Source organism: Leptosomus discolor, chromosome 5 (assembly GCF_034619465.1).
Source record: "Leptosomus discolor isolate bLepDis1 chromosome 5, bLepDis1.hap2, whole genome shotgun sequence".
Lineage (NCBI taxonomy): Eukaryota > Metazoa > Chordata > Aves > Leptosomiformes > Leptosomidae > Leptosomus > Leptosomus discolor.
Window position 1 is genome coordinate 40,887,797 of NC_141395.1, and position 10,926 is coordinate 40,898,722.

The window sequence follows — 10,926 nt, forward strand, 5'->3', positions numbered from 1 at the left end:
GTGCCCTTCTTCCCATGAACACTTCAGAAGGTTTTAGCCTGCCTTTGCTTTCATCAGGCCCCAGAGAAACTTGCTTGCAAATGCACCTTTTTATATATTCACTCTATATCCCTATAGCCTTTGCTATAGTCATTCATGGGTATGTTGGGACTCTGTTTCTGGTAGGACAGAGACCTGGTAAGATCTCTCAGCCCCTTGCAATTGGTGACCAATTGCTTTTTCTTCTTGTTTGGCACAGGCAGAATCATAGAAAAGTGAATATAATTTTTTTTTTTTACCAGCATTGAGCTCTCAGTCTCACAAAATGCTGCCTTCATGTGAGCTGTCTGAGGATCACAGCTATTTCAGGCAACTTTGATGTTACCAAAGAGCTATTTCTGGGGGCCCTGTGTGATTACATGGGGACTGCAGAAGGCTTGGGGCTGTTAACAACCATTTCAGGCAAGTCCTTTAAGTAGCTTGATTTCTGGCACCTGGTTGACAAAAGGCATGATCCGAAGCCAAGATTATCAGAAGAGAACTTCTAGACTTGAATTTCCCCAGCAGTCATCACTGGTCTACTCTGTATACATTGATTTATCTTTGTGTTTGGGAAAAAAACCAAACCCAACAAAAAAGGGGTTGGAAATACCCCCCTAGTAAGAGGAACCAACCCCATACTTTGCCCATTGGCTCTCCCTCGTCCCCATTCATTTTTCAGTGCTGGTTGTTTTACTGATATTTGTTTGACTGCTGACTTACGATTTTTATGTATGCCCAAGACTGGACACCAGCACCTTGAAGCCATATTGGTGTCAAGTGGAAGCAATGACTGTGATATGAGAAATCTTTGGCATCTGCCTGACTCGGGGGTATGGTAACAAGGCTTTTCCAAGACAAATCATGATGGCTGATGGTTACGTCGTGCTGAGTACACATCCCCTGTGTGCAGGGGATGCCTTGTTTGTGACTTGATGGTAAATTAGCAGCTAATATCAGATTTTTTTACTTTATTTTTTAAAATTTATTTGGCAATTTCATTTTAACACATCCAAGTGCTTTGTTATTTTGTTCCCCACTCACCCGGCAGGGGATGCAGAAAGCCATGGGGCAGTGTGTGTTAGGTCTGGGAGCATGTTCACATAGAAGTTTTCTCTTTTTGAAGGAAGCCAGTATTTTTAATGGGAAAACGATGGTGCCAATGCTTTTCCCCTTGCAGCTCAGCTAGTTCTCTCCCAGTTATACCTGCCAACTAATTTCCTGCAAATCCAGAGGATTTGCAGAAAACCGCTGCTGTACAGCACTCTTCCGTCAATTCAGCATCGCTCTGCAGATGCACGACAGCAACACAGCCAAAGGCTTGTGGATCAGGGCTGGTGACCTCCAAAGAAAGACCTTCTCTTTGCAAACTAAGAGATGGGATTTAGCCAAGGAGATGTGCAAAGTCCATGCTGTGTTTGCCCTTTCTGAGCTTGCATGCCAGCCCTGCTTGCAGGCATTTCTCTGCTATGTGAATACATCCAGAGGGGCTGTGTTTCACCCAGGAGTGCTATTGCTTACTTTTCTTGCTCCTGCTTTTATCCGCAGTTGTGGATAGCTGCCAGCTGCAAAAAGATGAGGGGACCTGCAGGAACTTTGTGCTGAAATGGTACTATGACCCTGAGACCAAGAGCTGCGCCCGGTTCTGGTACGGCGGCTGTGGAGGCAACGAGAATAGATTTCACACGCAAAAAGAATGTGAAAAAGTTTGCGTCCCTGGTAAGCAGCATAAGTGTGGCTGGAGAAGGGGCCAGCCAGGTCCCTGGCATTTCCAGTCCAGTGCATGGCTGTTGTGAGCTTGCTTGTGGCGCTCTGGACTCCATTAACCTTCCCTCACTAGCCTGAAGCTTCCCACTCATGGAATAACCTCATTTATTTTCTCTTGCTCCATCAAACCTTTTCAGGTAACATCAGCCCTGGCGTGGTGACAACAATAGGGACATAGAGCCAGCGACCTGTCAACACATACCTCTGAAACAGCCAGGAGCATCAGCCATTGCCACCTTACCCCTATAGAAGCTAAGGGTATAGACTACCTTGCACTGTACTATTTCATGCTTTTAACTTCCAAGCAAACCTTGGAGAAAGTGTTTTGCTGCATGACCTATCAATATGGTGCTAAACTGTTTGTGGACTGAGTGCTACGTGTGTCCGGGTTATATTGTATAGCTTCAACATTACCAAATATTTACCTAATTGCAGATTGTTATTGTCTCAGAACATGTCTCTAAATTACCCTTTCTTTCTGATTCTGGCAGTCTGCCTGTCTAAGGCACTGTGAAAATGAGACCAAAAAAAAAAAAAAGTAATAATTTCACTGCAACTGTTACATGCTTGCTTTTATCATTTTCATAACTAAGCATAACTTTACAGGGGAAGCCTTCATGTAAGAGAGTAGCTAATTCTGATAAACAAGCAGTTCAATTTTTCATTCTTCCTTTTTTATTTTTTTTTCTCCTTTTGCTGGATTAGATTTCAAACTAGATCTCTTGTATGCATTTGTAACATATGTGGCCAACTGAACTAGCAAGGAAATGGAAGCAAGGTTTCCAAATGCAAACGCACTGCTGGGACCAAGGCCTCAGTTAACAAATTTTTAAATTGTGGTGTAGGATGCCTCTGGCATTCTTCTGATGTTGTATGTTTTATAAAACACAAAGCAAAGCAATTTGGGGAGGGAGATGGTGGGTGGGAGGGGGGTTTTATTTTTATTGTGGATTCTGTGACAGGAAGTCTATACAAAGAACTTTTAAATAAAGTCTAATGGAGGTTTTGAGAAACTCGTGGGTTTTGTCTTTGTAAAAGCCATGGTGGGCATCAGTGGAGTAATTTTCAGAGGTCTGGAAAGCATTTATTTGGAGGGAAATCCCACTGGTCATTAAAGCAAAGGTGGATGTAGTATGGATATTCAGAGGGACATTACCGAGGATCTGCTGGTAACCTGGAATTTTCCAGCTTGGAAAAAGATGGAAACGGAGACGTCTCAGTTGTGAAATCTCCGTGTTGAAGGAATTTAAACTCGTGGCCCTGGCCATGAGTGGACATGGCCCTGAGCAACCCAGCCTCAGCTGGCCCTGCTTTGAGCCGGGTGTTGGACCAGAGGCATCTGGAGGTCCCTTCCAACCTGCACAACTCAACGACCCCACAGGCATTTTTGGGTGTCTCCACTTTTCACAGCCATGGTTATTTTTACCCCAGGGTATTCCTGTCCTTACCTGAGCTTACCAAAGGAAGCTAAAAGTCACAGAAGCAATGCACATTTCCCTCCAAAAAGTTCCCATAAAAGGATGAAGCAGATGAACTCCATCCCCCCAGTGCACGGGGCAGCTCTGGGCTTTGGGGCTGAAGTCCTAAATTTCCCCAAGTCTCAGTTGTAGTCTGCAGGTGGGGGTTGATAACACCTCCCATGGCCTGGTGGAGGTACTGAGAAGGAAGATGTCAGCCCTGCAGGCACATGCCATGGAAGGGGCAGCTGAAAGCAAAAACCAGAGCAGGCCCACAGGGGAGAGGGTCTTTACTCACTTCTGGAGAACAGGGTTGCATTGGCTAAACCAACCTTGGAAAGAAGAGCAAGCTTACAAGTCTGGAGCTTGTCCAGTGTCTTCCTCCATGGGTCAGGGTGGGACTGTCACAAGGAGAAGGTGGCGTGATGCTCACGTGCGCCACCCTTTGGAGTGATACTTTCTGAAGCATCTTAAGTGGGTCTTCAAGGACCAAGACATGAGACTCTCCACGTGCATTGTACACAATGCCTTTGAAAGCAACTCTCCCAACAGGACAATTTGCCTTCCAAAACACCATTTACAAGACTAAACTAAGCCGGCCAAACACCTCAGGTTCTCTGTTCAATGCTGCACACAATCCACAGCGGCCCAAGAGCCTCACATTGACTTGTCCATGTGCAGATTCATCATGACAAGTGGAGCGCATAGGGCTGCTCTGGGCTTTGTCCCCGTGGAGATTCACACTTTTAGGTGTCCCAGCTTTTATACCATTCCCAGCACACAGAGCAGCCTAGATCCCAAAATTTCCCATCAGTACTAAGCCATTATTGTGCAGGGTTAGGGGACAGCAGGGACCCTGCTCAGCTGGGGATCAGCTGGAAAGCTGTGCTGTTTATTTGGCACCCTCTCCGAGCACATCACAAGAGCTTCATTAAAAAAGAGGGGAATGGGTAATTTTTTATTTATTTATTTTTGTAACTGGCTCTTGCAATGGCTGCATCAAAGGACAGAGCAGCCTGCCCCGCATTTCTCTGTGCATGGGGGAGCATACCCAAGACCCCCTTTTTTGCTCTCATGGGTATAAAAGTTTCAGCTAGGTTAAAGTGACCCACAAATCATCCTTCCCTCTGGCCTCCCACCCCTCTGCCGCATGGGAGAGGTTTTCCCAATGCCAGTGCCGCCTCCACTTCCCAGGAAAGCTGCCTTCAATGGACCATGCATGTCTCCAGGATGCGAAGGCACAGCATGCCGGGGGGGAGCAGGCAGCTTGGGAAGGCACCCTCCCCCAATCCCCTCCCACCCCTGGGGCTGTGGGGCGTTGCAGTCACCTCTCACAAGCCTTTTAAGGAAGCACGTTACGCCCCAGGCCCCCGGCCAGCCCAGGGTTACAGATGGAAATCATCTGCAGCTGGGAGTGCATCTGCCAGCGTGGCTGCAGGACCAGACCAAGAGTAAAAATAGCTCAGCCCAGCTCAGCAGAGCCCCGAGCAGCGTGCTCCACTCCTGGCTGTCGATGGCTAGCTCCGACATCTGCACCCTGCCCCTCTTGGGGTGGCCTTTGCCGTCTCACACCACCATTTATTAGCACCCCTGTGCTGCAGCTCCAGCTAGCATCCTCCCAGTTGCCAAGCTCCCCCATGTTAGGGGCAGGGGCTGCTCCCTTAATTTTTTTTTTTCTGCAGACAAATGAGCTCTGGTTAAACAGTTCCCATCCCCTTGTGAAACCATTTATTTGCAGCATCCTAAAAGAAACGTAGGCACTGTGTTGATGAACTCAAGACAGATGTGATGGATAGATGTGCTGTAATCCAGAGGACACAGTCTTTTAAGCAGGACTTCTTATGAGGAGATCCCAACTAAATCTTTGGCATGAAAAATGCTTGTGACTTTGCTTTGAAAGGTACAGTGTCAGTCTTCCACCCCTGCCTGAGACTGAGAAGCAAAGACATAAAAGCTAGAGTCAAGCCTAGCATTTCCCCATAAGCTGAAGGCACATCATGAAATAAAAGAGCTTCACTGGAAGCAAAGTCTCCTGGTGAAGACCTGTTCTGTGCTCTAATGCTGTTTAGAAAGTCTCTCCAACTTTTGGCATGAGCCCTGAGCAAGCTGCTGGAGTACATGTCCTATGGTTAGGCTGATGCTCTCAAACCCTTGGGTCATGGCCTGAAAAGGACTCGCATGCCTGAAAGCCTGCTTTCTAGAGGCACATCAGCCTAATAAAAGATACTATCACTCCTAATGAACTGCATCTCTCATTGCCAGACCACAACAGCTATGTCACTTCTACTAATGGCCAAGGCATCTTGCAAAAAGTTCAGCGTCAGCGGAGAGGGTAACCTGGCATCCTCCTCGTACTCTGACCTGCTCGCATCTTCTTTTGGATAGGCTTGGCCACATGTTTTAGCATAACTTGCCTGTGTGACTCATGGCCGGAGGCACCCTGAAGCCATGTTAGAAAGGTCTGACCATCAATAAAGACAGTATGGTTGAGATGTGGCTGCCTACATCTAGGTGTGATATGTCATTTGAGAAACTCTCTTGCAATAGCCAGTCTCAAATTGCACTTGCTGTAATTGAAACCCAGAGGGTTTTGGATGAACACGCTGCCCTTGTATACAAGTGAGCTACGAGTCCACAGGGTTCAACACCAGAGCAGAGACATAACCTTTTATGATACCTATGATATCATAAAATTGAACAGTAGGACATGTAGCAGAGTTAAGCATTGCAGCCAGACCCTTAAATTTAGGATAGCACCAGCATTTAATGCTTGGTTAGATTCTCTTAATGCTGTACCTTTGCATTTAATCATAGCCTTCTTGGGAAACCTTTAAAAGAAGAGACAAAGTGGCTCTCGCACTTATTAGCCAGTACTAAATTTATTACATCACTAAAAGAAGCCCATACAAAAGTACATAGATGTACACATGTACCTGCCTACCTCCTTTCAGCTAATGTGGGTTTTCCAGCAACGCCACGCCAAAGCAATGCCCTACACCATGAATGTTGACATTGCAAGGTCAAGAGCTTAAGGAAAAGGATGTCTTTCACGCTGGGTGTTTCTGGAAATTAGGACTGCATCCAAGTGCTTCAGCATAGATGCAGATAAACTTGAAGCAGCTGAGCCTGGAGAAAAGGATCTTCAGATAATTGAGACATAAGTGTGGGCATTTCCTCGGCCATGAGTCTTCTATGTGGCCATCACTCTACCCTTCATCCCTTCTTGCTTCAGCCTCCTGCTTGTGAGACGGACATACATCTCCCAACCCTAAAAATCATTGAACCTCTGGGTAACAAGGAGGTGATAAGCTGAGATAAGAGGATTTGGAAGATGCTAGATTTTGTAGGTGCTCTTTTGCTTTCTGCCTAATTGTTACAGCCCCTGCACACCCACAAGCTCTTTGAGGCAGGTTCATCACTCCTGGGGAGCAGCGTCTCCCAGTGAGCTCACTGCAAACAAAGCACCATTCCTGCAAGCTGAGCTGATCACTCAGCTGCTGGCGTGCCTGCCACCAAGACCGGCATCCCAGATGACTTTAAATCACAAGATAATTTTAAACCATGGTAATTTCTCAGTCCTTGCCACCCTCCCAGAGCCCCAGCCCAGCAGCCGGGGACTGCTCACAAAATGGCAGCAGGCAGCTTGCTGGAGGCACAGCCTTTCCAAAAGCAAAACCCATGGCTAAATTGGACATGGCAGGGTAAACAGCCACAGCAAATAGCTGGGACTGTGCTCCAGCTGCGGGATGATTTATGAGACGGCAGGAGTCGGTCTTTTCTTTGGTTAAACAGAGCAGATCCAAACCAGATGTCTAACCTTTATCTCGATTGCTGCAGAGACGGAGGAGCAGACAGGGAGAGAGAAAGACATTTGAGTTTCCATTAGCTTCCACTCCGCTGTCTTCCAAAGTCAGCTCATAAAGAAAAATGAACACCATCAGCCAGGAAACTTTGCTTTGGTGAACTATATGTTTTGTTTCAATCACTGCTGCTATAGCAACCATGCCGAAATAAAAGGGCAGCAGGCTGCGATGACCTCACCGTATTACTCTATTAAAATCTGATATTATAAAGATATAACCTCAGCAGATGACTGAAAATTTGCTCATAGCCATGGATGTGGTCTCCGGGAAAGTGGGGCTGGGGAAGGGCAAGTACAGGGGGAATGAAGTCAGGAGGTTGAGGCACCATGTTTTGGGATTTTTTTCCTACCAAGGAAGCAAGTGAGATGAGTGGAAGAGAGATGTGGGGGAGAGAGAGATGGGCTCTGCCTTGTGTTTCCAGAGAAGGGGTGACTTTTTGCCACCCATGATGAAAAGCTTGTGGGAAGGCTCTGCTGAGAGAAGACCACGCCGTGTGGTTTCACAGACCAGTGTAAGCAATGGGGATTTCCAAACCAAAAGCCTGAAGTATTCACACTCCTTAGCTCAATGCCTAGACAGGCAGGGAAATATCCTTGGAATAACATCCAGCTCTGAAACTTATCAGAACCAGCTTCAAAACCTGGGGTGAAAGCACCCCAGTGTGCTGCTGGGAATTTCGTCTGAGATGTGAGTGTCTCAATTTTAGGGTATCCTTGTGAGCAAAGGCAAGCTGTCACTCTTGAAAAAAGGTAGAAATCATTTAAGCATGTATGCAATTAATATATAGATCTTATAAATGGAATCTCTGAGATCGTGAGTGTGGTCAATGAACTGAAGTGGAACTGACAGGCCTGAAAAAAAGTTGCTACGGATGAAAGCAGTGGTTTGATATTTCTAAAATACTTGTCTGGTTTTACAGCAGTGATTAATTTTGCAGACAGGAAGGTTGCGTTGGAGGTTAATGAAAAAACAAGCGCATTGCATTAGATTGACTGGAATATTGCAGAGGGCATGATCCAGCATGCTTTGGAAATAACTGGACAGCTGTGGCCACTCTTCTACAGTGCACGTGTTTCAGGCCTCCCTGCCCGGCTCGCTGCTGCTTCCCTACTCCAGCCCTTAGAGCGTCCTTGTATTCTTGACGGTTTAATGGCAGCGCATGTAAATCTTGGATGACAGCATTACCACTCACTATCTAGCAACTAAAAGTTTAAATGAGTGCCCTTTGGAAAGGAAATTTAAACACGCTCATTGACTGCTCACACTTTTTTCCCCAGAAATCTGGCAATTTTTGTGGCAAGAATGGTTCTCTAAGTAAAAGATGACCAACGGTTTAAAAGAGGCATTTTGCAGCAGCAGGTTTAAACACAGTGAGCCTGACATTTCCCACTAACCCACAGATCTGCTGCTCTCCTGGCATCGCATTTTGCCCCAGTTCATTTTTTTAAGGCTGCTAGAAACAAGAAATGATTTTGGAAAAGCCAGCAAGCTTGACCTCTGCTCCTGCTTTTGGTGCTTGGTTCCCCGCAGGGCTCGCCAGGTGAGATGTCCAGCTTCCTGGACTCCTGGGCTGGGCGGTGCTCAGAGTTATGCAGGGGTGGATTTTGGATGGACTAGCTGACAGTTTGACACACAACAAAAACTTGCCAGATCCTGAAGCAGTTTCCAAAATAATTACTCAAAACCCAATCCCAGTTGTGTTGTACAACTCCTTCGTTTTCCCCATGCCTTCTCATCCCCCAGCCCTCTTCCTTGGGATGCAGACCATAGGCAAAAGCACCGCAGCTCTTCATCGTCCTCTATTCCACCCCAGTAATGGATGCAGGTGGTCCCAGACTGGCTCCTTACTGAGCTTAGCTATTTTATTTAATGCTATTTCTCCCCTAGGATGGAAGCAGCCATGGGAGAAGTGCAGAGGGACACCTCCATCCTAGAAGCTGCCTCACTCCTTCTTCATACCTAAAAGTCTGCAGATGCAGAGCTGGTTGTAGGTGTCAGTCTGGGACTAAAAGCAGCAAGCTGTCCATTGGGGAACCTAAAAATGCAAATGTTACCCTGATAAACTTCAGCAAACAAGCCCACAAGGTCTCTGAGAACAGTAACATCTCGTTACACAGCTGTATAACACAGACTAAGTGCAGCTTGGGAGCCTCAGAACTCGTGGTAGCTCCATTAGGTGATAACTGCATATTGCCCATGATCTGAGTGAACATGTGCTAATTCTCCTAGCAAGGAGAATTATAATTCTTATCCCAAGGGAGACTATTTCTTGAAACAGGCCAAGTCAGAGCATCCTCACAACGCGGCCCAAAAAGCCCCTTTTCACCCACTTCCCAGCAGAACAGGGCGGATTAGCTGGGTTTAGCAGCCAAGTGCAAAAGCCTTGTTAGCTCTAGAAAAATATCTGCTGTTTGAAAGGGCTTAACGAGCTCTGAAGTGCTTGGTATTAAAGCCAGCTTAATGCTGAAAGTTGGAGGTGAGAGGACACCAGGCATCCTGCCTGCGTGGATTCGGGGATGGGGTTAACCCCAGATTAAAGAGCCTGACTCGTGGTTTACCTCTCATTTTTAGTACTTTTTTCCCAATCTGACCAAAGCTGTATCATCTGTCTCGTTTTTTCTGCCTCCAAGAAAAGCCAGCCCCAGCTGCCTTGAGAAGCGGTGTAAGCATAGGGAAACGAATGGTGAACCTTCCCATGTTGGGTTTGCAACATCCCATGGCTTTGGGAACCAGCAACCATCACCTGCATACCTGCACTTCACACTCCAGAAGGTGTTTTTCCATCAGTTAGGTGCCATTCAATAGCTTTTTCAATCCCTCTAAAGCATCCTTCATCCATTTCACCCCACTCCATTCAAAGGCCCCAGTTTGAGACCTCAGTTTTGGCCACAGGCATTTAAGCATCGCTTGATTAGGAAGCAGTGCACTGAAAACAGCACCTCATTTCCATCCCTCTTCTTCTGCCTGTTGCAACAGGCAGCTGCTGGAATGCTGCCTCCTTTTTTTTTCTCTCTTTTTTTAAGAATAAAAAGTCATTTTTGTTTGTAGTCTGGAGCCAAACTCATTGCAAAAGAGCAGGCTGTACTCCGGTCAGCCCTGTGCATCGTCCCTACAGCTGTGTTCCATCATGGAGCCATCTAATGCTGGCGGTCACGTAAAGATGGGGAGGAGAACATCCCCCTTGCAAACTTTCATTGACAGCCTGTGCCTGCAAGTGGTAAACTCAGCTCTCTCCCATGGAGGCTCAAGGATTTACAGTGCCATGCTGATCCCCAGGTCCCATGTCCCCAGCTCCCCTCCTTGCAGTCATGGGCTCAAACCTTTTCCCAGATGGGTTTCCCTATGCAGGGACAGCTCTTGAGTTGGGGTCTCCCCTGACACGGTTTGCAAAGCCTCCCTCACTACCCTGGGGTGCTGCACGCCCTGCAACCGCACATCCCACTGAGCTTCTTCAGGTATGTGACAAGTTTCCCAGCCTCAGAGAAGCATGGGAGGAGCTGGCACAAGGGGTGGGGGTGGCAGCTATGCCTGCTGGGCACTGACAAAATCCACTGTCTCCCAATGAGCTTTCATCACATCTTTGCTCCCTTGGCATTTTTCAGCCTCACATGGAAATCACCTGGATGTTTGGAAGCTGGGGAGAGCATATCCTGCACAGTAGGGAGCAGCGTTCACAGCCAAGGCTGGCTTGAGCCAACCACACCCTGCTTGGCAGGGAGAGGTCCAAGGCCCATTTGCAAGCCGCCAGCCTACCAGAGGCACACAAGTAGCTACAAAGACTCAGTGCAGCGGTAAATGCTTGAGTGTGTCTGCAATTCTGG

At 47.1% G+C, this 10,926-nt stretch overlaps 1 protein-coding gene across 2 annotated transcripts in view; it reads left to right on the forward strand.

Annotated features, from left to right (window-relative positions):
• Nucleotides 1-1,963, forward strand: part of COL6A3 (collagen type VI alpha 3 chain) — a 53,703-nt gene extending 51,740 nt beyond the window's left edge. For both annotated transcript variants that reach the window (XM_086465302.1, XM_086465303.1), the window contains 2 exons: nt 1,567-1,737; nt 1,923-1,963. In XM_086465302.1, the coding sequence (XP_086321428.1) occupies nt 1,567-1,737; nt 1,923-1,963 (212 nt within the window). The remainder of the gene's footprint in view (nt 1-1,566; nt 1,738-1,922) is intronic.
• Nucleotides 1,964-10,926: the final 8,963 nt, after the last annotated feature.